This window comes from Lipotes vexillifer, unplaced genomic scaffold (assembly GCF_000442215.2).
Source record: "Lipotes vexillifer unplaced genomic scaffold, Lipotes_vexillifer_v1.1 scaffold394, whole genome shotgun sequence".
Taxonomy (NCBI): Eukaryota; Metazoa; Chordata; class Mammalia; order Artiodactyla; family Lipotidae; genus Lipotes; species Lipotes vexillifer.
In genome coordinates this window covers 4919506-4947342 of record NW_006791731.1, presented here as the reverse complement: position 1 = coordinate 4947342, position 27837 = coordinate 4919506, and the positions used below count along the sequence as shown (strand labels likewise).

Sequence of the window (27837 nt, the reverse complement as noted above, 5' to 3'; positions counted from 1 at the left end):
GTTTAGTCTCAGTCAGTTTTCCCTACCACAGACAGAGATTTCAGCAATCACGAAAGTAATGTGCGGACCAAGGCTACGCATAGAAAAAAATCTGGAAAAGTAGCTGGAGCAGCCAGTTCACCAGTAATTTTTTCTCTGCAACAAAGCTGCATTTACCGATAGCATCACCTGCCTCTCCCCATACCTCAAATCACCCCACCCACTGCTGTTATGAAATAAAATTGGAGTTTACAAAGCATTCCTTTGTCCCTTGTTGAGAAAACATGAGGAGAGAATGAGAATATGGGCATCACATGGTCTTGAACAAGTGGCACGTTTGAATCTATTAAGGATTGTATTTACACAGATATGTTCCACTTCCGCACGGAGGTTAACCTGAGTTCTGAAATGCTTGTGTGCATCAAAAATGATAAAGCTATGAGCTAGTCACACACCGAACAAATCTAGTTAAGTTGGAGTGATCTCTGTGAGCCGGTGGTAGTTAAGAAGGTGGGCTCACCAACTCCAAGTATTCTGTTTCTTTATTTTTCTCAGAATTTTCCTAGAAAGCATATTGAGCGAGACGCCAGATGGCTAGACAGGTTCGCGCAAAGTCTGTTGTCTTTCACACTATTGGTTCAGCTTTCCCAAATCTCCAAAATGGAAGCACCTCGAGTGTGTGGTCCGACCCCAGCCTCCATCCGTCAGCGCCTTCCTCTCTGAGCTCCAGCCTGGAATGACGGAGGTCTGTAAAAGGACATCTCAGCCGGAGCTCTCGCGGATCTTCGACGTTTCTGCTGAGCTCCCCAGGCCGCTCCCTCAAGGCCACTACTTGAAGTAGCTGAGTCCTGCCACCAAGAAGAACTTCTCCAGGAAGAGCTCGGAGTCCAGTACAGCGATGTGAGCTGCTCGGCCAATCAGGGTGTTGGCAGTGCTGGGCAAGGCATGGAACACGTTGTGTCGAATCAAAGTGCAGTCCTTGGCGTCCACCAGAGGGCGGAGAAGGTTGTTGATCATCTCCGCGAAAACGGGTCCTGCGAGGGAGGGAAGATGGACAGGAGATGGGGGGCAGAACTCAGCGGCAGAATCTAGAGAAAAGTGCTGGTGTGTGTGTGTCGGGCGGCTAGTCCTGAGCAGAGACCGGCTGATGTGCCCCAAGGGGTACACAGCACCTTCATGATTTCCTTTTGCTTTTAAATCAGAAAGTCACTGAAACAAAGGAGGAGAAAGAGAATAGGAAAGAAAAGGAAAGAGAAAAGGAATGTGGCTCACCTGTGTGTCTGTCTTTGAGGGCAGTTTTACACATCTCGATCCTGGCTGAATGAAATGGCACATAGCGGTCTTGGGGAGAAGCAACCAGCACAACATTTTTAAAATACTGCAGACCTGCAATAAGCCAGACGGGTGCTTTTTACCCAGGTAGTTTCATCTTAGCCTCTGCTTTGTACACATTTCACAAACTTGCCGCAGAGAGAGGAAAGGGGAGAAGACACCAGACACACTGGCTGAGTCACTGCAGGAGGACCTCCTGGGCTTGGAGGTTGAAAGAGGGAAGGTGGCAGCTTTGTCCTCATCAGCCACGGAAGCTAAGGAGACACACAGCTCACTACTCTGAACAGTGAGAGGTAAACAACACGGAAGTAACAGAAATGGCCTCCTGGGCTGGGAATACCGGGGAGTCCATGAGGAAGTAAGTCAACCCCACGGCTCCCTTCGTTCCAGCCTCGGTCATGTCACCTGCTTGAGGAAATCGACCTCTGACCTCATCTCCCCGCAGGTAGCTTCACCTCCCTGGAATCAGTCTCACACTGAGGCAGAGGGATCTTTTAAATTAAGCATCACAGCCTATTCTTTCAGTCCCCAGAGCCCATCAGGGATCTCCAGGTGCTGCAGTGCTCTGCCCAGGTCCTCCACCGGCCTGCTCTCAGCCCAGGGACCCTGCGGGGGATGCCTGCACTGACCTGAGTCTTCTCATCCAAGATCACAGCCCAAGACCATAATACACTGGGGACTGGCTGGACGCCATGACCGGCAGATACAGGGCAGGGGGTATAAAGATCAGCCCTTTGCCCTCCGTCAGGATACCTCTGTAGGGCCACCCCAGCTCCCAAGCTCCCAGAGGGTGGGGCCCGCTGAGATGTCTGGGGTGACCACGTTGTGGTCCAACTGCCCTGCTACCCAAGCCTCCTTCCTCACTTCCCCATGGGGGAATAACCCTCAACATAGCACACAGAGACACACGTGGGTAAGGAACTTGACCAAGGTTATCGTCAGCCCAGGGCTATGCCGGACTCACATTCGAGGAGACAGAGATACCATCAGAGTCAGCGTTTATAAATTAATGGAAGATTGTGGACCATCAGGCAGACCCTGCGCCAGGCCGGCTTGCTCAGCAGGACTGAGCGGACAGTCGGGCAGCCTCTCTGCTCTCTCCGTGGACACGAGGTCACTGCTGTGCTCTGTTCGCTCCCATGGCAGGTAGGGTCTTCGACATCTGTGCGTGCTTCCTTATTACGGGGTGCGGGTGAAGGTGTGATCTCAGGCCTGCGAGAGGGACCCCCATCTCCCCTTGCACTGCCAAAAGAAATGGACAGTGTCCACCTGCCCTTTTTGTAGGCGGATCTGCACCTGTCTGAAAGAGCTGGGAGCTGGCACATAGACCTTGGGGCTTGTGCAGGTAAGACATTAAAGGCTTGGTAGGCAGTGGCCGTTACAGCTCTGCTGTAGAGATGACACTGCACGCACCTGCCTCTCATCATGATACCAGCCCCAGGCTATGGCGGGAGGCAGTCCAGGGGCAGCTGAGTTCGTGGGTAGCTGTTGGCCTCTCCATGAGTTGAGGAGACTGTGTTGGTGACATCCTTCTGTGCGTGGGTCAACGTAGCCTTGACTCTAATTTGGGTCTCAGGAGTTGGCTCTCCGTCTCTCACTCATTGCGGCCTCGGGGTGCTGCAGGGGATCCACTCACCTGTTTTTTGGCTTAGCTGGTAAAGGAAACATTTGCGCAGATCAGCATTATCCCTGAAGGTCAGCTGCAAAAGGGACCCGGATTTCTTCAATTTCTGCATGAGCCACAAGCCTAGAAAGATGAAAACAAAGCCAAACCCACGTCAAACGCATCAAACAAAAAGAAAGCAAAAAAGAATGCGGGAAAGATTAACATTCAACTGTGATTTGTTAGCTAACTTAGAAATGAGAGCGTGCTAGGCAATTTAACAGATCCTTGGGAAGTCAGAGGGACATCTGTATTCTTATGTACTGGTAGTGGGGATAGAAAATCTTATGAGACAGGCTTCAGGAGTCATGAAACTATCCAAACCCTTTGATTTTTCAGTCCCCTTCTATGAATCTAGCCTAAGGAAACTGTCCTAAGTACCGAAAGAAAGTATATAAGAATGCTCCTTACAGATCCATTTAGGATATCAAAAAGCTAAATTCAACCTATTTCGAAGTCTGTCCATTTACTATGGTTATGCTGACACTAACACGGATGAGTATGAGTATTATGCCACAAGCACAAAGAAATGAATTTGATAAAAATGCAAGGAAGATGGCGGTGTGGGAAGACGCAGACTTAGCGGCTCCGCACAACAAGGGCGCCTGTCGGCTGCTGGTGGGGTCTGGTCTGGTCGGCTGCTGGTCGTCTCCCCGGGGAGACGGGGGGAACCCCAGTGTGAACCAGTAGGACGCAGGGGGACCTAAGGGGGAGGAGAAGTGGGGGCCAGACAGGAGCAGCGCCGCTGAGGCCGGGGACACCAGGAGAGGCAGGCGGGAGGGACTCTCTGGGGAGAGCAGGAGAGCAGCAGAGGGCGGTCGCCTGGGCCCACTGGGGCCCGGGAGCCTGCTGAGCTCCCAGGCTGGTCCCCTGCCCTCCAACGCCCACCCCCCAAGCCGCATGGGTCCCGGGAGAATAGGAGGGAGGCTGCGGAGATCAGGAGAGGCAGGTGGGAGGGGCCCCCCCTACCCACGACCCGAGAAGCAGGAGAGGAAAGGAGGGCGTTTGCCGCAGCCACTCGAGCCCAGGAAGCCTGCTAGGCTCCCAGGTGAGGTCCCCTGTCCTCTGACACCAGGGTGGGGGGCACGCCTGGACCCCTTCTGTTCCTTGAGCCTATGCCCCACCCCCCACAGCCCCCCACCCACATTCACACCCACATGCACACCCCCATATATGTATATATATAATGTACATGTTTATAGACGTATATAAACACACACGCACATATACACACATATATAAAATATATACGTTTACAGATAGGCATATGTATATAGATACATACACACACATCATGCACGTATCCATACTTATATACAAACATATACACATTAGCTTCATTTTACCAACAAGGAAACTAAGTAGCACAGAGATGAAATGTCTTCGTCAGAGTCGTCCTCGAGTGCCTGGGTTAGAACTTAACCATAAGCTTGTCATGGAAGTGATATGATTCAAAGCCCACTGCTCTAGACTGAATGTTTGTTTCCCCAAAATCCATATGCTGAAAACTAACCCCCTCCATGTGATGGTATTTGAAGGTGTGGTCTTTGGAAGGTGATTAGGTCATGAGTGTTGGACCCTCGTGAATGAGATTAGTGACCTTATGAAAGAGACCCCAGGGGCTCCCTTGACCTTCCTACCATGTGAGCACACAGTGTGAAGACGGCCGTCTGTGAACCAGGAAGCGGGACCTCACCCGATACCAAATCTGCCAGTGCTTTGATCTTGGGCTCTCCAGCCTCCAGAAGCGTGAGAAATAAATGTCTGTTATTTACAACCCCCCCCTTGCCCAGTCTATGGCAATTTGTTACAACAGCTTGAACGCACAGACACCCATGCTCTCTCTTCCCCACCACTATTTATTTATTTATTTATTTTTCTTTTTTTTTTGTTCGGTACGCGGGCCTCTCACTGTTGTGGCCTCTCCCGTTGCGGAGCACAGGCTCCGGACGCACAGGCTCAGCGGCCATGGCTCACGGGCCCAGCCACTCCACGGCATGTGGGATCTTCCCGGACCGGGGCACGAACCCATGTCCCCTGCATCGGCAGGCGGACTCTCAACCACTGCGCCACCAGGGAAGCCCATACCACTATTTATTTTTATTCACAGAAAACTGAAGCAGAAGAGACCTTGCGAAACATCTTGTCTAAGCTCCTTCAGCTCACAAACAGAACAACATCTTTCTGAGCCCAGGTCTCCTTCCACCATCTCACGCTTTGAAGAGGTTCCAAAGCCACAGGTTCCATCAAGAAGAGCATCTGTCTCTGGTTCCCCCTCCCCTGGGTCCTGAATGAACTTTGAGGAATGATGAGGCTGGAGAGAGTCTTACCTGTACTGACCAGGGTGCTGTTGTTGTACAGGGTCCCCAGGTGCGGCCCGGACAGCGACAGGAAGGTGTGGAGTTTGTTGAGGTAATACCGGAACCGGGGCCGCGTTAGGACCGATCGGATGATGATGTTGCCCAGAGAATGGCCGATGAAGCTGTTGAGAGACAGAAGGGGTCCACGTGAGTGGCAGCAGGAGGCTGGCTGCCGGGAAAGTGCTGCACCAGGAGCGCCAAGGGGTGAGCCACCCTCCACCTCCCATGGGATTTAGGGGAACCGGCAGGGAGAAGGGGGGCCGCTAACGCATCCCCATCGGGTTTCTAAACGCTGGCCACGTGAAGCCCGAGGTGGGGCCTTTGCGAATGGAAGCTCTGAGCCCAGTGTGGTCAGAAGAGAAGTGTGGGCATCTTGGTGTTATTAGAGCACCCTCGTCCCCGCAGTTCTGGTCTCTACGCCTCCCTCAGTGCACCTGGGGGTTCTTTCTGAAATTCACATTGGAGCATTGAACCCTCCTGGTCATTCACAGGGTGAAACCCCAGCTCCCTAGCCTGGCTTACGAGGCCATTCACGTCCCAACTTCTGCCTGCCTCTCCAATTTTACTCATCCCTCGTTCACTCAGTACAGTTAGTGAGTTGCCTGCTCTCAGCCCACAGCACATGCTCTGCTCCAGCTGCACTGCTGCTCAAAGATCTATGGATTCGACACATCATCACTTTCAAATTAGATGATTATTTATCAAAACCCTATTATATATCATATTAGCTCCCTAGCTCTTCTCGTGTGCGTCCTTTTATTTTTACCTAACTCTGTAGGCCTCTGAAACCTCATCTGTTGAATAAAGAAGTGGTATCTTAGAGGCCTAAATGGGGTCATGGACGTTGAGGACTCACCACTATGTCCACATCTGCAAGTGCCCGAGAAACACAAGCTACTGACTATCACCTTAACCATCTCAATATTTACGCCAAGTTGCCTGTTGCAGTGGAAGGACACACTTAGCACTGATTGAAACCCTTTTATGGGGCAGGCGACGCATCCCCTCAGGGCTGGTCCCACTTAACAGATGGGGAAACCGAGGCTCAGAGATGTAGAGAGCTTGTAAAAGGTTATATGGTAGAATCGGGACACAAACTTGTGAGTGTTAGAAGAACGAGAATTTAAAACCTAGGATATTTGTTGACGTCCAATTCTCTTTCTACTGCGCTACACGGTGTTTATTCTCCTGCACACCTGCTATGACAGATATGGGCGTGTCAAGCAGCCCTGGTACCCACTTCTGTTCTGAAAGTAATCTACCCCCTTAAAGGCCCCAAGTTAACTTGTCCCAGACCGGTATACAGACGGCATCATGCTGAACTTGTACACGGCAAACATGTAAAAATGGCACCCCTCCCCCCAGCATTAACTACCTGTGGTTTCCTTTTACCTAATTCGCGATATGGAGAGGTTGTACAGCTGGATGTGCTGAATGATTTCATCCAGTAACCGATCGGTCATGGTATCAAAATCTGCAAACGTGTCCATCTGGAAGGAGAGAGAGGGAACGGGTATTGGGGAGGGCACGGTGCCAGGCCGGGCCCCGTGCACAAGCCCATCTTCCTCCACTAGACACCACCGTGCGTCCTGGGGGCATGCCCACGCCTGACGTTAGGGTACAAATCAGTATTCGACAACCGGAAAGGGAGTCCCCGATTGGGGCTCTCCAGGTCAGACTGTGGGTTCCCTCTTTGTGAGGCGACAATGGTGCCAACACTTCACATAACGGTTGGGAAAAGTAAATGAAGAAACAGACGCCAACTGCTCAGCGCATCGTAGATGCTCAAAGCGATCCTCTTTCCTCCTACTCACGTTTATACCCCATGCACCCAAGTGTATGCCTTGTATAGAGCAGGTGTCAAAGAAAAGGCAACAGGATGGACCACTAAGAGAGGAGGAATGAGACTGTACCTTCCAGTGTTTGCTTGTTGATTATTCTCTGTGCGATTCCCATTGTCAGTGGTCATGGGACCCTTTAGTTATAAGTAGTGCTATGCCTCCAAAGAATACTTAGCCTCATCCATCTCCAGTCCCATGGAATGGGACTCAATGACAACATTCCACCCAGCCCCACCTCTTGGCCATGGAATCTCTCAGTTCTCATCTACCTTGACAACCCATTAAGGTTCCAAACCTGAAATGGCAAAGGCCCCACAGTTTAACTCTATGAAAAGGTCATAATCCAGCTCCACTGGTTACATAGATGCCAGTGACAAACTCCTTCCCCAGTACAGACCCACGGATGCCCAATCATTTATGCTCTGAGCTGTCACTCAACCTATGACCTGTGAGGTCAAAAGGCCCAGTTACCTGACTCACATGTCCCCCCTTCTCACTATTTCCTCCTCCCAAAAGAAAATGAGCTCACCAGACCTTCCAAGTGCCTGGGCCAGTGTTCCTTGGTAAGGTCCCCTCCCATCTGTGTGGCCATAAACCATCACGGTGACTTTAGGAGGCTCATGTAAGACGCGAATCAGGGATTCTTTCGGTTCTGATGCTTTTGTTGTCATACCTGATTCTTTTCAGACATTAGGAAGTCCAGTTTTCCTCCAGGGAGCCCCAGTTCTATGAAAGTCTTTACCAGACGGAGGTCCGCGCTGTTCCCTAAAAATGACAGACAACCCCGCCACGGATCCACAATTAATCATATGACAGCTGACACGCAAGGGATTTATTTCCTACTCCTCTCCGGTCCCCCTCCCATTTCCCGCTTTCTCAATAAGTTGATAATAAAAACAACTAAACATGTCCAACCCACTGTGTCCCCGTGCTGCCCCCTCCTCCTGTCCACACAGGGTCGGGGCCTTTCTGGTGTTCCTCCCTCAGTGGGATTATCCCCTGATCTATAAATATGTGGTTGTGAACATTCTGTACACAGGAACGGTTGAAGGCACGCCGCCTCTCCCTTCTTTGACAGCCAATTCTGCTTACTCAGGACATTCTGCAAGTGGCGTCACTTAAAACAGGGGCATAGTTATGTACAACAGAGTAAGAATCACCCTTGGGAACCAGAGTCAGCAAGGGCAAGCTCCATGGGTACCATCTGCCAGAGTGACCATCAGGGCAGAGGAGGAAGAGCTTAAGGACTTGAGGCTCTGCTGCCAATAGCAAAGACACAAAGAACACACAGAATGCATCCCTGAAGTGAAAATCGCGTGGAAAATAGTTCTGATGTAACAGGTTAAGCGGGGTAAATTTCATGCAGGCCATGGGGTTCAGTGGTAGCTTAATGAATGTTTTAATCTATTCCTCAAAGGGATCCCTACAGAGTTGGAAGTCCAAAGCTGCTTATGTGGCTATATAGGTGACCTACTTTACCAGGTAACCGTCCTTTCAAAGCAGCTGGGAAACTAGAAGTGATATCGTTGACTACCAATTTCATACCCTTCTTTATGAAACCACCAAGTGATCCAAAAGAGGATGAAAATGCCATACAGAATACGGGAGAACTAAAGATGTTTGACAGACCCCTCCTAATTTTCAAGGATGACCCAATAGAAGGGTGACCCACGACGATGGCCCGTCAGAGCACATGCTCATACATGCAGGGCTACAGTTATAAAATACTCCCATTCTTTTAGAAAACGTTTCTATTTTGTACTAAGTTAAATTTTGTTCATTCCTTTCATTTCTGACAGTAAAAGTTTGCTCTTTGGTCCTGTTCTTGTTTAAAGCTACCTAATGGCATTCTAGGTTGTGGCCTTAATAAATATGTATCAAGTGTTTCTGGTTAGCATAAGGAGTCTAAGGAAGGGATGACAATGGGCCCCCCTCCTTCAGCTGTTGAGCAACAGAGAACTTTCTGCAGCTTAAAACTTTCTCAAAAAATATGATTTGATAATGCGTTCCACTGAGGACCCCTTTACAAGAATATAAATCTTGGGCTTTGGGCATGATATGAAGAGTTGGGTAAATATCCGTAACCATTACCAATTTCTTCAGTTCTCTGTTAACATCAATACAGCCTTGTAAGTGGAATGTAACCAGTGGATCCTGTAAAACTCTGCGAAGTTTAAACATATGGACGTTGAACTAGAGAAATCACCTTCAAAAGAAACGTGTGCTCTGTTGTCGGTTGTCTTTTTGACGATTTTATGCCCAAGTGACAATGCTGTGATTGGCGGCTCCGTTTTCTGACACGGCACAAATACTGGAGGAGCTGTGACCTATCTTTATAGCATCCCTCGTCTCCTACTTGCAGGATGGAGTCTGACCAGATTTCTTATTTTCACAAAGAGACTGAGAGGCTTATCTCATTTTAATTTAATATCAGATAAGTAAGAGATGCACACTGGTCATGCAAGGCCATAGATCCTGTGTTAAAAATACACAGGATGAGTGAGAACGTTATTCTTTGTCTTTCTGGAAAGCCCTTCTGATTGGAAGCCCCACTTAAAAACAAGCATGTTTTCAACAGCTTAATACTTTTGCAAAGAGAAAGTGTCGAGTGTCAAGCTCCAAAAAGTCTTCCGACAATGGCACACGTCAAACTTCAGCAAACTTATTTTGTTTAGATTAATTATTTTTAGTATGACTCTTTGTGTGTAGCGCGTGAGTCTAGTATTTAATTTGTGGTGTGATTTGAAGTTTTTTTTTTTTCAATAAATACACTCAAAAAGTATGCCCATCTCAGTACAAAGTTTGAAATTATAGTACAAGGTACATGGGTAGAGTAAATAAGGGGAAGGGAAATGTGTGAACAGCTGAAATTTGCGAAGCACTGAAGTCAGCGCAGAGAGAGGAAAGCTCACCGGAAAGAAAACCCAGTGTTGAGAAAGACACAGTGGTGTGAAATGGTCCCTGTCCGTGGAGATGGGAGTGAATTGGTGCAGCTGGAAGAGGGAAGAGCAGAAAGGGCAGGAGATGAGAATGACAAGGATCAGACATAAAGAATATTTTATGCTGGGAATTTTCGAAGCTTTCTAAAATAGGACTTCATTTTATTTTATTTTCTGAGAGCTACAAAGAGCTTCCATCCCAGTGATGGAATGACCGGACCTAGTAAGATTTTAAGAAGATGACTCAGGGATGTGGATGGAGGTTCGGGTTGGGGGAGAGATGAGCTTGTTGGTAAAAGGCAAAATGAAACCGTGGGATCTGGAGCCTGACAGATGGGTTTTAATCCTGACTCAACCGCGTTAGCTGTGGGACCTTATACAAGTTACTTAGCTGCCCTCTTAGTCAGTTTCCCCACTTATAAATGGGGGTGATAATAGCAGCTACTCTGCAGGGCTATTGTCAGGATCAACCACGTTAATAAATGTTAAGTATCTAGAGTGGTCCCTGGCCCCTGGTGAGTGATGTATACATTCTGGCCATCATCACAGTGGTCGTCGTCGTCATCATCATCATCATCATCATCATCATCATCATCATCATCATCATCTGGAATGGATGATCTACCACTGGAGTCCCTGACACTTCACTAAACAGACCTGTTGACTTAGCGTCCTGGAGTGCAATGCATATAGCCAGGAGTTGATGCGGACAATTAAATGCATTAGCCCCAAGAGTCAGGAAAATTAAAGATATTAACAAGAGCGTGTCATAGAAGTGAAGCCCATCACCATTCCCTATTTGATGATCATCATAAGAAGAATGTGACCACTGGTTTTGCTACTCATCACCACTGAAGCCCTAGAGGAGCCCTTTCACTCCCCTGACCCTTAGTTATACGTTAGAATCCATATAAAGTGGATGTGATTTACTCATTCCATTCATTCCTTCATCGCATTAATTCATTCATTTGTGTATTTCATTAACTCAACATATTTTTTTGCCAGAGAGATCTTTTCTTTGAGAGCAAAGCCACGCCATTTTCCTAGATCCAGCGCACTTACTAATGTTCCACGGTCGCTAACTGAACATTTGTTGAACAATCTCCCTAAACTAGATTAATTCGTAAATATGATAATTCGTCTATAGCACAAAAGTTTGAGGAGGAAACCTTTTTAGAACTCACCATCCAGGCCATGGACACAGACTACCAGGTGAATCCCATCTTCCAAATTTTCTTCCTCTTCCTCTGGTGGGAAATACGGTATGTCAGAAGCTAGTACAGATAAGTCACTGTACAGAAATCCATCAATCTTCAGCTCTTTTTTAAATTTTTCTTTGGCCTGATAAAAACTGGAGAATACACTAATTAATCACGAGCCGAGCTGTGTATTCCATGTTGAACAGGAGATGCATTGAGCTGGGATGCAGCAGCGATGGACAATTACAAGGCATTATCTGCCAAGCGACCAAGGCTGAATGTGGGACCTCATGGGACAGGCTAGTGAAAGAAGGCTTGCTCTGAACAACGAGGCAGAAACGTGACCCAGGAAAACCAAGGGCTGTATTGACCTGGGTTCTGCAGATGTGGTTCCTGCATTGAATGGAACCTCTAAGGTTCCCTCCAGCTCCAAGGATCCACACAGTCTTTAAGCGATCTTCCGGGAGTGAGAGTTTATTAACCTGCTTCCACCTACTCCTCCAGCATCATCAACTAGCCTCCAAAAAGAACACATTTCTCATCAAGTCCCTGCGTGAATTATGCCTCTCGTCTTTACTTCCATGCCTTTGTGCATTTGGGTCTGTCTGTCTGAGATTCCTTTCCCACCTGGTTATCCTGTTCTTTGCCTGGTCACCTGACAAGGTGGTTAAGACCACGGACTCAGGAATCAGACTTCCAAAGTCAGAATCTCGGCTTTGACACTTACTAGCTGTGCACCAGTTGCTTTATAACCTCTCTGCATTCAGTTTCCTCATTTGTGAAAGGGGAATAACACCTGTATCGAATTCATAAAGTTGTCTTTGCCTTGTTGTATTAAGCGATGTAATCTATTCAAAATGCTTAGAACAGTACTTGAAACAGATTAAATGTGAAAAAGGAGATGTGATCGATTACCAGCCATATCATCATCTCTAAAAAGCTTCTCATGGCCACAATCTCTGTTCACACTCACTGCCCCACAGCCAAATTAGGTCCTTCTCTTTCTGGTTCAGCTGTGCACACATGAACCATCCCATTTATTCAACTGCCCTCATTTGCTTCTGTCATCTCCCTGTCTCCTTGTTAGACTGAGAGCACAGTTACAACCAGGACAGCACTGGCCAGGCAATGGACAGTGCCTGCTATGCACTGGTTAAACTGATGACATGGGCGTATAATAGGCACTTAATGGTCTTTATAAAACATGGGATCCAAAATTTACCTGCCTGGGCAATTTCTTTGGGGGATAACATTAATGTGTAACTGTTCAGCATTTTTTGAACAAGTGAATGAGATGGGATGTTTTGATTAAATGATTCCATACTATACTTAATCAAATACATAGTTTATAGGTGAGGGAGTAATAGGAATACAAACCCAAGACAAGGATAAAGGGATGGATTCTGGCATTTCAAAAGGAGCGATAAACTTAAGAACCACACAAAAGAGGCTCAGGAAGAAAATCTGAATTAGTCCTATTCCCAAAAGGCTCTCAAGGAAGTGTGCCAAGACAGAGGTACAATGACACTCATAAGATAGCTGTTCATCATAAGAAAAACTGAAAAAAAAAAAAAAACATTTATGGTTTATCTCTAAAGGATCTTGTTAACAAAATCATGGTACATTTATACAGCGGAATATTACACTAAAATGGTAATGCAAAAATAGATTTATAAACATATAAAGACGTTTCCAATATATTAAGTTGGAAAAAACTTAGAGTTTGTAAAGAATTATGTTACTTTTGCAAGTTAATAGTATATACATAGAGGTGCACATAGGAAGAGGTATAGATGAACTTACACAGGGGCTGTATTTGAGAGATGGGCTTATTGATGATATTTTTTACTTCTTTACACTATTCTACATTCCTGACTTGTATGATAAGAATATAACACTTTATTTAAGCCAGAAAATAACTGACACCACAATTTTGAAATAGTATGCCTGAAACTGAGATAAACGTGGAAAAATCTAAAAGATGGTGCCGGTATAGGTAAGCCACCAGCAAACCTACCTGAACATCCTTTCACTGACTTCCTCTTCCAACTTGCTGGAATGGTTCGGAACACCTCCAAAGGAACCCAGAGGTTGATGAGTGATGGGAAATGGAGTCTGTTTGGAAGAGAATCCAGCCCTGGCAGGGGTCTCCTTGGGCACAGACGAGAAAGGGAGACAGGTGGCAGTGCAAGACATGGATAAGTTGACGACCTCGACAGCTTTCAGGCTGTCCAGAGAGAAGGTCTCTGCAGAGGCCACGTGGGACAGCATGATGGAGGGGCCTGCCCTCGGCTCTTGGTATCCTGCAGCTTGGCAGTGAGTGGAGTGAGTCACAGTGGAGCACACGGCGCCTGCTTCACATCCATCCCCCGGGAAGGTGTTAGGTCCTCTACCAAGTGCTGCAGCATCAATGATGCCAGGTGAGCTGCTCCGCTCACCTGTTGAATCCGTGTTGATGATTTCGGCAGCTGACGTACAACTCACTTCAGGCACCTCACGGTGGGTGAAATGCTCAACGTCCAAGATGCTGCTGTTGGAAAGAGCTCTCTTCCCCACATTAGAGTCTTTGGGCATGCGCTTTGGGGTCTCCATGGGTTCTCTAGGAAAAGCTCTGTACCTAGGGGTTTCAAGTGCTGGGATGCGTGGTATTTTTAAACTCAGACCTTTGGTTTCAAGCCCTGGAGGGTTATCGGTCCTGCCATCAAGACAACAGGGTCCTTGAGGATCAGGCTGATTCTCTTTACCTTTGGGGATATCTATGTAACCAGGGCCCTGCTGGCTGTCAGCATCTGAAACTGCCTCCACAAGGGAATGGTGAACCCCAGCATTACTAAGTTGAAGGCAGTGCCCGGAGGGATCCGTGCTCCTGGTGTGCACGGCTGAAGCCTCAGGAAGACCTCCCCCTTGCTGCAGGGAGTCCGCACCTTCAGCAGACTCCTCGGGGCTACTGATTTGGGGCGCAGAGACAGACTTGGTCAGTTTGGTGAGTGCCAGTTCCCTTTCCTCTTCCTCAAAAGGCAAAGAGCTAATGGAGGTGAGAGAGGCCTGGATCCCGCTCGGCAAACTCGTATTGCTCTCTGTGTGTCCACCCTCTAAGGAGTTCCTGTGTAGGGCGTGTCTTCGAACCAGCTGGTGCAAGACATCCCGGTCACTAGGTAACTCCTGGGCTCTACTTCGAGCCTCGGACCAGGCAACGGAGCTTGGTTCACTCTCGATGCCTGAGTCAGAGATGATGGACGAGGATCTCTTAATGACCCCAGATAGTACGGACACTCCCTCCCGCTCCTCTGTGTGAGGGTCCTCTGGGGAAGCCTTGACATCCAAGGGATCCCTCAAAGAAGAGTTGAGTGGATCACAGGGCTCCGAGGGGATGAGCTTCAGACTTAGCAGCACCATCTTGCTCCCCTGGTCTGCTCCCTTTCCAAGAGTACTTAACTCATGGAGTGTGGTTTTCTCTGAAGAGCTGGCATTGTGATGACTTCCACCTGCTACCCCTTTGCTTAGCTCAGTTCTGTCTAATTCATGGTTATCTCGACAGCACCCACTCTCGTGCTGGGTACTGGTGACCGCTGTGGGGTCAGCTCTGCAGGGGCTCTTATTGCTAGAATTCACAACCATGTAGGTCAGTGCTGGGGCCTGGTCATCCTCTGGACCAGGACTCCTCCTGGGCAGGTCCTCATCTGTCGGCGGGTGCGTTCCAACATCAGACCTTTGGCCAGTCCGACGTTCATCTTCAGGCAAACCTGTTTTGTTCTGGAATTCACCAATTGTCAGATACACCTGAGATTCCGAACACACGTCCGTATGACTCGGTGTGGTGACATTCTCATTTGGCCCTGGACACCTAATAACCTCTTCATTAGAGTCCATTTGGGGTGGTTTCATGGTGGGCAAGACAAGGTCTTCCCTCAAAGATGATTTTCTATTTACGATATGGTTCTCCTCTCTGTCGTTTAGATTCAGCATTGCGGGACTTGTTGCTGCAACATCAAAACTAGGGTACACACTCAAATTATGCCCTACAAAAAGAAGAAAAGAAAGAAAAATGTGTTATACTTTAAGAATCTACATTCATGGGGCTTCCCTGGTGGCGCAATGGTTGAGAATCCGCCTGCCAATGCAGGCGACACGGGTCCCATCCCTGGTCTGGGAAGATCCCACATGCCGCGGAGCAACTAAGCCCGTGCGCCACAACTACCGAGTCTGCACGCCGCAACTACTGAAGCCCGCGTGCCTAGAGCCCCTGCTCTGCAACAAGAGAGGCCACCGCAATGAGAAGCCCGCACACCGCAACCAAGAGTAGCCCCTGCTCACCGCAACTAGAGAAAGCGCGCGCGCAGCAACGAAGACCCAACGCAGCCCCAAAGAAATAAATAAAATAAATACATTTATTAAAAAAAAGTCTACATTCACTGATTACCCAAATGCCTGATTGTATAATAAAGAGTTTGTCTGGACTTTGTTCCTGCTTCCTGGGAGACCTCCTCTAAATTCTTGGAATTTCCCAAGCGATAGGAATGTCAGCTATTCATGGTGGATCCTGAGCTAGCGATAACGAGGTGACTCACGGTGAGTCCTCTGATAGTCTGTGCTGACGAGGTGACTCATGACGGGGGCTGGCCACGCCAGAAAGACCAACCACGTGACTAGCTGACTGAGGATTTGAACCAGGTGACGTCGGTACAACCTCTGGGGAGGAGAGATGGGCTGGGGATTGAGTTCCTTCACGTGGCCCATGATTCAATCAATCATGCCTACGTTACGAAACGCAGTATGAACCCTAGACATGGAGGATTGACTAAGCTTCCCCGGTGGGCAATGCACATTCATATACCAGGAATATCAGTCCTGGGGGCATAAACGTTTCATGTTTGGGACCCTTCCAGACCTTGCCCTATGAGTCTGTTCTTTTGGCTGGTCTTTATTTGTATCCTTTCTAATAATACTGAAATCATAAGTATATCCCTTTCCTGAGTTCTATGAATTGTTCCAGCAAGTTTTCAAACCTGAGGGGGTCATGGGAATCCCTGGATTGGTAGCCAGTTGGTCAGAAGTCTGGGAGGCCTGAGAGCCCCTGAGCTTGTGGCTGAGTTGTGAAGGAAGGGCAATCGTATCAGAGACTGTGCCCTTAACCTGTGAGGTTTGACCTAATACCGGATTATCAGTGTCAGAAATGCATCACACTAATGCAAAAGCTGCCAGCGATTATAATTCTTGATTTACCTTTTACTTAGCAAAAAAACATTTTGAATAATTACCACTTACAAATATTAAAACATTTACCCATCTTGTGTACAGTATTTACAGAGTATAGAGAATGCTTTGGAGCCAGGAGTCCCTGGTTTCCAATCCTGACACTGACACTTGCCAGCTGTGAGACCTCGGACAGTTAGAAAAAAAGAATAAAAGCCTTTTTCCTAGTTGAATACGTTTTCTTCTCGGGTGGGCAGGTTCATTGTAACCAGTGGGCCTCACAGCCGTAACTCAGAGTAGACTTCTGATATGAAATGGACACATGGGGAAGACAGATTTCTGCTTTCTGATGGGAAACACTGCCAAGCTTGAGCTCCATAACCAGGGCAATTATCGTACACGGCACTCAGACCACAAGAGGCTCCCAGGTTCGCTTTGGTCTTTATAGCAGGATGGAGGCGCGCCGAAGTGTGACCTTCTTTTTCTTACTTTTCTTGAGGGTAAACAACTATTTTTTTCTTGAGGGTAAACTATTATGTCTCTCATTCTCTCCCCTGGTCTCTTTTCTCTTCTATTTCATTCCCCTCCTCCTTCTTTTATTTTCTTTCTCTGTCTCTCCCCCTCCCAATATGTCTAATTGGGATAAGTGCCTGTAACACAGCTCTTTTGAGAAAGCTATATGATATATTATTCCATTTTCATATACACCCAACACACAAAAAAAGGGGACTGGCCTTTTATTTTCTTTAAACAGTTTACATCTTCCATGCAATTTTAACGAAGTTAAATGAATATAATCATTATTAACATTATCATGGAGTAAACCATTGAGACACTTACTTAAAAACTACATGGAGCTTTTCGACATCATCATCTCATCCTCTGAGTGAAATTTAAGATTGGGTCAAAGATTAGAACAAAGACTGTGAAGAATGAATCTCCTTCTTACCTGGACATCTTGAGACAATGAGCATCTTGAGACAATGAGCATCTTGAGACAATGAGCAAATTCCCCTTCCTCTGGGGAACTGTCTCACACCCTAGAGCAAGTGAGACATTTTCTGTTGCAAACTCCTAGTGTCTCCTCTACACACGTGTATTGTAACACACCTACCACCGTACCATGACCCATGTGGGCATGGCTTGTTCCCCCTGGAGAGAAGAGTCTGTGTTTTATAAGTATCTATATCCCCAAGGCTAGCATCCCGGCTCCTTCCCAGCCCACGAATTGTGCTCATAGAATGAATTGAGAATAGCTCAGAAATGCAGCAGAACAATGACTATTACTCTCATCGACTGTTTGTACCGGTGTGAAAAACACAACTTCAATATTATTTAGTCCTACAAATGGTAGATTGACACATCCTATGTGCAAAGCCCTACACTGGGCCAAGGTTTAGAGAGAGGGAAAGTGGGGATCAGTTATAATAGTGAACCAGTCTTTGTCTTTATGGGATTTTCAAAATATTGGGAAACAAACATGGCACAGGACAGCTGGCTCTCCTACCAAAACATGTGGGTTGTATGTGCTGGAAAATATGAACTGAGCTTCCTCCTAAAAGGAGACAATGGGTCAACCTAAGTAGGGAGGATAGTGTGCACAGAGGCCCAGGAGGCTGGGCGGCACAGTCTGGTCAGGCGTTGGGCGGATCCCACGTGGACGCAGCAAGAGTGAACAGAGGGAGTGGGGGAAGGGCATGAGGTTAGACAGGAAGAAAGAGCCCACAGTACGGATGAACTTGAGTGCCTCGTAGGCGTAAGGAGTCTGGTCCTTATATTACAAGTAACAGGTGGATTAGTGGGTTCTTGAAACAAAAAGGAAAGATTTATCATAGACAGTTAAGACAGGACACAGGAAGCCCAGTGAGGAAGGAGACTGTCAACACAGCTATTTTAATTTCACTCCTACAGCTACGGGAAAAATGAGAGCAGCAAGGGATTTGATTCACAGAGGATGGATTTAGACTCAGACACTAACGGTATTAGTTGACATGCGTTCGTAACTTCCTTTGTGCCAGTGGACGAAACTATCCACTGCTCCCAGGAGCCTATGGAGTAGAAACCACAACCCCTGTTGCCCAATTTCATACAGTTACTAGATGTTGGCAAAAAAAAAAAAAAATTCAAATCCAGGCAATCTGGCCAACTTAAGACCTTAGGAAAACAGCCGAATTGCCTTGGGACAGGAGAGCGAGGGGGTGGGTGAGAGAAGGGATTACAGATCATATGGACAGAATTTGCAAGTTCCTGGTACAGGTTAAGTATTCCAGCCACAGTACTACAGCAGACCATGAAGAAACATTACAATTTTAGTATGAAAACGAAATTCTTTTATTTCCCTTTTTCCACTACACTAAAAGAATGGAATACAAACCCAAAAACTTCATTGCAAATTATAAAAATTAAGGCCACCAAGCCCTTGAGGAATAAGAAAATAGTTTTTTATTCGCTAATACTTTTGCTCCAGGATCAAAGAATCACCAAAGTAAAGTGTAAAACAGCAAGAACCTCAAGAATAGCTTTGGGAAATAGACTCACAGACATAGAAAACAAACTTATGGTTACCAGAGGGGAGGAGGAGAGAGATAAATTAGGAGTTTGGGATTAAAATACGCACACTACTATATATAAAATAGATAACCAACAAGGACCTACTGTGTAGCACTGGGAACTATACTCAATATCTTGTAATAACCTATAATGGAAGAAAATGTAAAGAAAGACTATATATATTTACATAGATATGTGTATATATAACTGAATCACTTTGCTGTACACCTGAAACTAACACAACATTGTAAATCAGCTATTTCAATAAAATTTTCAAAAAAAAGAGTATCTTTGGGGTTTGAGCATGGACTCTGTAAAAGTAGTTTTGGGGGCAGGGGTGCATCAGGTGAGAGGTGTGTGAGGGAAGCCTTGGGGAAGTGTCCAGGCCTCTGAGAGCAACTGCCTTGGGGTTCTTCCAGGGAGATGTGACCATAAATGCTGGGGTCCTAGCCTCGGCCAAGTCCCATGTCCAAAGCACATAACAGAAGTTGTAAAGCAATGCCGGTCCTAAAATACTCTGTAGATGTGAACAGTGCATGGCTTCCAGGGACCTGCGTGGGCAGATGGCCCTAGAAAGACCTCCCCTAACAATGTCTTGCCACTGTGAAACTCTAGGGCAGTGATGTGATGGGCAGTAAAGAGGGTTGTCAGGGAGCCCCAGAAAGGCTGAGATTGACTTTCCAGCTAAAGCTGCAGGAGGGGTGGGGCTCAGCTGAAATGAGGTTGGTTTATAAAAAATAAAGCTATGTGATAGTATATATAGCACATGTGAGCTGGGGGACTGAGATGTATACCCACTAGAGTAGCGATGAATATGCATGTAAAAGAAAGACCGGAAGGTGATCTGAAATCTAATAATGATAGTATTACGGGGTCTGACAGTGGGTGCTTATTTTAAATATCTTCTCTAACTGTTCAAATTTTCTGTAGTTCAATCATATAACTACAATGAAGATCAACATATGTACATATGTACACACACACACAGTCTCAATCCAATGTTCTGAGCTTTTTTTTTTCTTTCAAAATATATATGTATGCTTTTGAGATGGGTGCCAAATTTTATTTATTTGTTTGTTTGTTTATTTATTTATTTTTTACCTTTATTGGAGTATAGTTCATTTACAACATTGCGTTAGTTTCAGGTGTACAGCACAGTGACTCAGTTATACATATACCTATATCCACTGTTTTATTTTTTTGTTTAGATTCTTTTCCTATATAGGCCATTAGGGAGTATTGAGATTGTTTTGAGCAGCTGGTTGGCTGCCATCTCTGGAGCTCACACGCAGTCAAGCCGTCATACAGAGCGTAGACACTAGATGTCAGGGTACAACCGAAAACCGAATAACATCCTTTGTTGGCAACGTTGCAGTCCTTGGAAGTCACTTAGACTTTTCTAAACATCCTACAAATCTCAGATTGCGGAAACTCTGAAATTTAAATGGCCGCTCCTTTAATTATGGGCACCCCAATAGGATGGTTTAAAAAATATTTTGCCCAGAGATGACAAGCCGACACGGGCTTTGGCACTGCAGTGACTCGGCTTTGAATGCTGGCTTTTACAAGCTGGGTCATCTTTGATTAATATTTACCCTCTTTGTGCCTCAGTTTTTCTCTGTTAAATAGAGCTTCTGAGGTTGTTTATAGGGTTAAAGAGATAAAGCTCATAAAACCTCCATCATAGGGGCTGGCATAGTTTGGTCCTTTAAGGGATCATGGGTCTCTTTCAGCTCTGTCATTTGTAACAGCTTGTTGTGTTTCCACGAGCAGGGCTGTGCAGGGGACAGGGAACGGACATTCTCTCTACAGTTTGCACTAGGTTCCTTCCAGTTGATGGATCAGTTCATTAACAAACTCTGTGCAGCCCCAGCAAAACAGATTGCAATCTGCACACACACACACACACACACACACACACACACACACACACACACACAAACATGTTACCTCTTCCCCCTGAAGTGAGCTGTTCATCCATTAATCCATATATTTATGTGCCCGCTTTCTCAAATACTTTACCTGGCTCGTTCCATAAAGCAAGCACCGCATGGGAATGTCAACCGAATGCCATTTAGGTTCAACCAGAAATGAATTTGTATTTGAATTGTACATTTGAGATAAGAAAAGATCTCCGTCTGACTCTCAGGGGACTCTGGTGAGGGGGAGAATTTGGGTCCCATCTTACAGGTGAAACCACTGAAGCACTAAATACAATTCCACCCCGGGAGTCCGAAAGGGAGTCTTTACTCTAAGCGCCCTTTGCTTCCATTGCTTCGTCCGTTCACGGCAACAGAGTCATTTCCGATAACAAGCTTAACCTTAGCTCTTGCTTCTCCTCTAGGAACTGACAAATCCTTCATTGATTTCTTCCCATGGCTGCTGGGATGTCAGCAGAGCAACTGATGGGAACCCAGTGGTAAGCCCTACGCTTGAGGTTTCCAAAGCAAAAAAAGGAGACACACCTGTGGCAGGGCAGTCCACATATCTGTCCTCGAAGATAACGGGCAGAGTGTTCCAGTCGCCGTCAATGTCCAGACACTCTGCGGGCAGCGGGGGCATGGTGGTGAGGTACTCTGAGTTCCGGACATCCAGAGACAGCTGGCTGTGGGTCTGGATCCTGGGGAACACAGACGCGATGAGCATTCAAGGAAGATTTAAAGGTTTTAAACTTACTGTTCCATCCCTCTTATCCCAAGACAGCAGTCAGAAAATGTTCAGTAGACTCTAACAATTGCCATCTGTCCGTCTACCCTCCCTTTCTTCCCAGCTACCTACCCAGCCGCCAAAGCCCTAGTCTGCTTTGACTCAGAGCTGTTCTGGGTGCTGACATGGATTGTGTGTTTAGGCAAAACACCAGGGCATTTATCACATACCAATTAGTAGAATGTAATAAATACCATTCTAGTGGAATGTATGCTGAGTTTCTAAATGGCTAGGAATTGTAAATTCGTGTTTTGGAGGAAACACCTTAATCTATATATACTTTACTCCTATTTCTCTAACTACCTATAGCACTTAGGGTCTTAATCATATTTGGTGGCATCTGAATTCAGAACCATCTAAAATTGCTCTTTTACTGCCTGCTGTGTGGACAACAGGATCCTTGGTTAGGGTATAAATTCCCCTAGTTCAGGAGCCATATTTCTGGTTTCTTGCCTATAGGATTTTAAAAGGCCCCTTATTCCTCCTCCATGACCCAGATATCCCTCCACGAGTAGCGATATGATTCCAGAATTTGAAATAAAAAGTATTCCTAGTTCAAAGGCTGGGCTGGTGGAAAACGTTTACTCCCTTCTCCTCAAGTCCCTGCAAAATGGCAAGAGTTTATTTTTCCCCCATGAAGGGAAAATCATTAACAATCCACCATGTTTCTCCATGCCAGCTCAGTCACCCTTGCCCAAGCGAAGATGATGCTCTTATCGGGTTGGTGAGTTTGGGAGAAGAATTGAGCATGCATAGCTACTTTCTGTCTGTCTGTCTTTCTGTCTCTTTGTCCAGCTGCAGACGTTTTTAGAGCAGCCTGACTCTGGAAGTCCCAAACTCACTCTCCAGCCCTCTAGATTATCTGCCCGCAGAGAACAGTTCTGTAGCTGCGGAACGTTGCACAGGCCAGGGCAACTTCTGTAATCCAGCATCCTCAGTAAGAAATACGATGAAGATGGACATATACGCACATATGCTATTTTACATATGTATATTTAACATAAATATTAAATGTGTATATTTCATTTGCCTCTTATTTCTCAATTGGATTTTAACCCAGGAAAGAAAAAGAGAAGCAATTTATTCTTTCCCTCAAAGCCATGAAGGCCGTTGCAAATTCATCGTTCTTTGGACCTCTTGTCTGAATATTTAAATGGAATTTTGTTGCAATCAGTTCTGCACTTCTCAGCTATCATCAATTTTTGGTCCAGTTTTCAGCTTATTAACAAAGTATATTGATTGAACACCAACGTGCATAGGATGGTGTGCACAGGGTAGGGAGTAAACCTAGAGGATTGAAACTTGATTCCGGACCTAAAGAACTTATAGAGTCATGAATAAGTTAGGTGGTTAATCAGGTAATTATAATACGACAGGATAGGTGCTGGAGAGTCAGAACTAAGTTATTTTAGGCAAGGAGTTCTCTCTTGCTGGAATGTAGTATACAGACATTGTGAATGTGACCACACACCTCAAACAATGCTTCTCACGTGTTAACAAATAACTAAAAATTCCAGGGCATGTACGCTATGAGCTACCACCTCACACCTGTTAGGATGGCTATTATTGGAACAAACAAGTGTTGGTGAGTATGTGGAGAGGCTGAAACCCTTGTGCCCTGTTGAGGGGAAGGCAAAATGGTGCAGCTGCCGTAGAAAACAGTATGGAAGTTCCTCAGAAACTTCAAAATAGAGATACCATATGAGCTGGCAATCCCACTTCTGAGTATTTATCCCAAATAATTGAGATCAGTATATTTAAGAGATATTAGCACTCCTATGCACATAACAGCACTATTCGTAACAGCCAAGATATGAAAACAAGCTCATTGCCCATGGACAGGTGAATGGATAGAGAAAACGTGGGGCAATGGAATATTATTCGGCCTTGAAAAAGGAGATTCTGCAATCTGTGACAACAGGGATGGATTTTGAGAACATTATGCTAAATGAAATAAGCCAGTCACAGAGGGACAAACATTGCATGACTCCGCTATACATGAGGTGTCTAAACTAGTCAGATTCATAGAATCAAAGAGGGGAGGGTTGGTTGCCAGGGGTTGGGAGAGGGGAAAATGGAGAACTGCTCATCACGGGGCATAAAGTTTCAATGAAGTAAGATGAAGAAGGGGGGCTTCCCTGGCGCAGTGGTTGAGAGTCCGCCTGCCGATGCAGGGGACGCGGGGTCGTGCCCCGAGGGGAAAATGGAGAACTGCTCATCACGGGGCATAAAGTTTCAATGAAGTAAGATGAAGAAGGGGGGCTTCCCTGGCGCAGTGGTTGAGAGTCCGCCTGCCGATGCAGGGGACGCGGGTTCGTGCCCCGGTCCGGGAAGATCCCACATGCCGTGGAGCGGCTGGGCCCGTGAGCCATGGCCGCTGAGCCTGCGCGTCCGGAGCCTGTGCTCCGCAACGGGAGAGGCCACAACAGTGAGAGGCCCGCGTACCGCAAAACAAACAAACAAACAAACAAACAAAAAATTCAAGAAGTTCTAGAGATCTGCTGTGTAGAGCATGTAGGGCCTTGTTCATTTCATTTTTATTTCAAGGTCAGGTTTATCCTGACTCCCTATTTACAGGTCAAAAATTCTACATTCTGTTTTTCTGGTGTATTCTTTAGGATAATGGTTCAACGCTATATAGAGTAGCCATAGCAGGGAGGCTAGGAGTGTGGGATCTGGACTTTGACAGATCCATGTTTGCATCACTTGCTTGCTGTGTGGTCTAAGTTACTTAACCTCTGTGAGCCCAGCTTTCTCCATTTTCTTCTGTAAAGTGGGGATAATAACAGCTCCTTGCTCAGGGGCTGAGTGTGAACATTAAATGAGCCACTGCGTGTAAAGTATTTAGCACAGCTTCTTACCAGAAGCTTCTCAATAGACTTATTAGCACCAGGAAGGCACCTGAAGAGCCTGTTGTGTTCAACTTTCTGTACATAGCAACTTGTAGAATAAATGATTTTTAAAAAGGAGACGGTGTTACAATTATTACTACAGAAATCATAAAAGAGTGACATCTCAATGATCATTTTACAGAAATTAAGTCGTCAGTATAGGTCTTCATACTCATCAACATTTTCACATTCATTCATTCAATAAACTTTCTTTGAACACTTCCCTACTGTGTGAAAAGCACTGGCTGGCACTGGTAAAAACAGAAAGAGGAACAATAAAACACACCCTTGCTACTAACCAGTTCTAAATCATTTTAAAACACTTTTTTAAACAGTGCAACCCATGGCAAGAAATGGTCTTCATTTCACACGGCCACGGAGTACAACCACGCACTCTCCCAGAAACACACACGCTGAAACAAAGTTTCAGAAACACTTCTTACAACTACTACCTATCTTACCTTACCCTGTATTATCCTATCCTATGTCATTTAAAAAAGGCCGTTGTAAATCCACTAAGATGATCTCACCGTTCACTAAATGACTGTGACCTATCATTTGAGAAACACGCTCTAGTGTGTGCTTGAACAAGAAGGGTCTTGACAGCGAAGTTTCACTTGTCCATCCCGATGTGGGAGGACGGTCCTGTCCCCTATGCAAACAGCATGAGCTCCCGGCGGCTGCACCCTCCCCTCCAGCTCTGACCACCAGATGAGTACACCCGTGTCCATGCACAGTCGCCAGCATTGCAGAGCATCTGTTCACTATCTCAATCTACAACTTAATCCTGTTCACAGCCCTTAGGACCTGTCCTCCAGTAATTCTCTCAGTCTGAAATAAAATTCCCCTCTTGATTCTATAGTTCTTACTTTAATGACCTAATTAATCGTTTACCTCTTCCTAAATAGCATCATTGCTATTCTAGTGTATGCTTTCTACTGTAGGTTAATATCTACTATTAATTGAATGGTAACACATTTCTCTAATCTCTGAAGTTGCACTATGGGGCAAATGCTATAATCTCCTAGGTATCTGCAGGGCTCAATCCCTCCCCCTGCTTTAGAGCTCCGTTCAAGTGTCTCCTTAGGAAGCCTGTCTCTGACAGCTCTACAAAATAGCATGCTTTGTGCCTGTCACACTGATATATTTCTCCATAGCACTTATTACGTTTGCCAGATCATATTTATTTATGTATATATTTATTTGTGTATATTTATTGACGCATATGCTTTCCATTACTAAAATATGAGCTCCATGACATAGGGAATATGTCTGTTTGGTTCACTGCTGGGTATCCAATACCCCAAATTGTATGTGGCACACTACATAGATACTTGTTCAATAAAGGAATCTCCCTTTTACATCTAAGCACAAGCTAAGCAGTAACTAGTTTGATGTCACAAGCACTGTAAGTTACAGGATCAAGATTTCAAAACAGGTAAATGAGATTTGAAATCCAAGGTCTCACCACCATAGTCACGCGCCAGGTTTTTAAGGCACTCGTTATAATTACCATAGCACAAAGTCTGAATTCTTCATCCTGGTCCTTCCTGGTCCTACCTCCCTGTCTCCTACTTGCTCACCCCAATCTAGCTACACCTGCTTCCTGATGCTTCCAAACACTTTGTGTTCCCGTACAAGAACCTTTGCACCAACTATTCCCTCTGACTAAAGAATCTTTTCCCACATCAGGGTATGGCTTTGCTAAAACCCCAGTCTCTGCCCAAATGCCCCATCCTCAGAAAGACTTCCTTTTACCTCTTTGGCTAAAACATCCCTCCTCCCACACTCAGTGTTGTGTTGGAGCCAGCCACATTGGCTTGCGAGAGCCAGCTGTATATACATCTCTTCCTGAATCCACATTCAGTGCTAACATATCCCTAGCTTGAAATTGACTATGGTGGGAGCATCTACACATGGAAATTGGCAAACACTACAGACTGGAGTTTTTTTGTTTGTTTTGGCTTCCCTGAGAGCTAGTTGTGAAACGTTTATGAGGACCCTGGCCATACCTCTTCTCGTAAGTTTCTATGTCCTTACCTTGATGTGCTTTTCTTTACTGATCACTACCTGAAATGATACCATGTACTTCTTGCCTGTCTATCCACTAGAATGAGTGACCCAGGGGGAGAACATCTTTATTCTGTTCCCTGCTGTATCCCCAGTGTCTATGTGAAGAGCAAACATTTGTGTAAGTCATCAGGCATCACCTAACTCTTTCTGAGCAGAGTCTGCAGCTGCCCCAGGTCGGGTCCTGTGCATGGATGTTCTCACGTGATCCTCACAACTATTATCCTACCCATTTTAAGGAAACGAAGACTAGGTGAGCTTCAGGGAAAAAACAAAAGCAAACAGAAAATTAATTCTCTCAAGGATCTGCTGCGAGTAGACCGTATACCATATCATCTGCACTTTGCACAAGTGGTTGTCATTCCGACAAAACTCTTCCAGGACACTAGCTGCCTATGTGTCTGTCACCTCCTTGTGTGTTCACACTCCCTGGGAACGCAGCCAGGGCCTGGCAGTCTGAGGTTTACATATCGTTGTGGTGATTTGGAATTAGATTTCCTGCAGTGGCCTTGAATCGCAGTGCTTTGCTCAGTGGTCCTCAAAGTGATGCTTATATTTGCCAAATTAACTCCCCCAATTTTCATTTTAAAAAATACAGTTGGTTCTAGCAGGGGGCTGGACTGAATGAATGAATGCATGAGTGAGTGACTCTAGATATTTCTAGAAAAGCCATTTTAACATGAGATATGTTTTCCTTGGTGCCCCCCTCAATTTCAGAATCCATGAGGCAAACTTAAACATTGCCATAACTTTCCAACTAGAATTAAGTGTGGGGAGGAAATAAGGTTATAAAGATGAAGGTGAAAAGGTCTTCAGGTCTGTCCTAAGTGATGGATGGATTTCAAGTGTTTCTCCTGCTGGATTTACTACAGCATCTCAAACATTATTCCATCCACATTTACTTTGGAGGCAAACGTACTATTCAGAAACCCAAAGAAATGCTTGGACTTGTGTAGCCACGGCCAGACATCTTGGAGGAAGCACCGATTGTGCCCACAAGAGAAATCTACAATGAGAGACAATGACCTCATCTTACGTCAAGCCTTCGACTTTTCTGAATATATATATATATATATATATATAAATATATATATATATATATAAATATATATAT

At 45.8% G+C, this 27837-nt stretch overlaps 1 protein-coding gene across 1 annotated transcript in view; it reads right to left on the bottom strand.

The window, feature by feature from the left end:
- Window positions 1-807: 807 nt before the first annotated feature.
- FAM135B (family with sequence similarity 135 member B) overlaps window positions 808-27837 on the bottom strand; it is a 166893-nt gene continuing 139863 nt past the window's right edge. Inside the window, exons 11-19 of the mRNA XM_007464596.1 lie at window positions 21522-21676; window positions 13331-15332; window positions 11299-11465; window positions 7849-7940; window positions 6727-6824; window positions 5305-5456; window positions 2948-3058; window positions 1252-1365; window positions 808-1013 (exon numbers count right to left, since the gene is read on the bottom strand). Coding sequence (XP_007464658.1) covers window positions 808-1013; window positions 1252-1365; window positions 2948-3058; window positions 5305-5456; window positions 6727-6824; window positions 7849-7940; window positions 11299-11465; window positions 13331-15332; window positions 21522-21676 — 3097 coding nt within the window. The remainder of the gene's footprint in view (window positions 1014-1251; window positions 1366-2947; window positions 3059-5304; window positions 5457-6726; window positions 6825-7848; window positions 7941-11298; window positions 11466-13330; window positions 15333-21521; window positions 21677-27837) is intronic.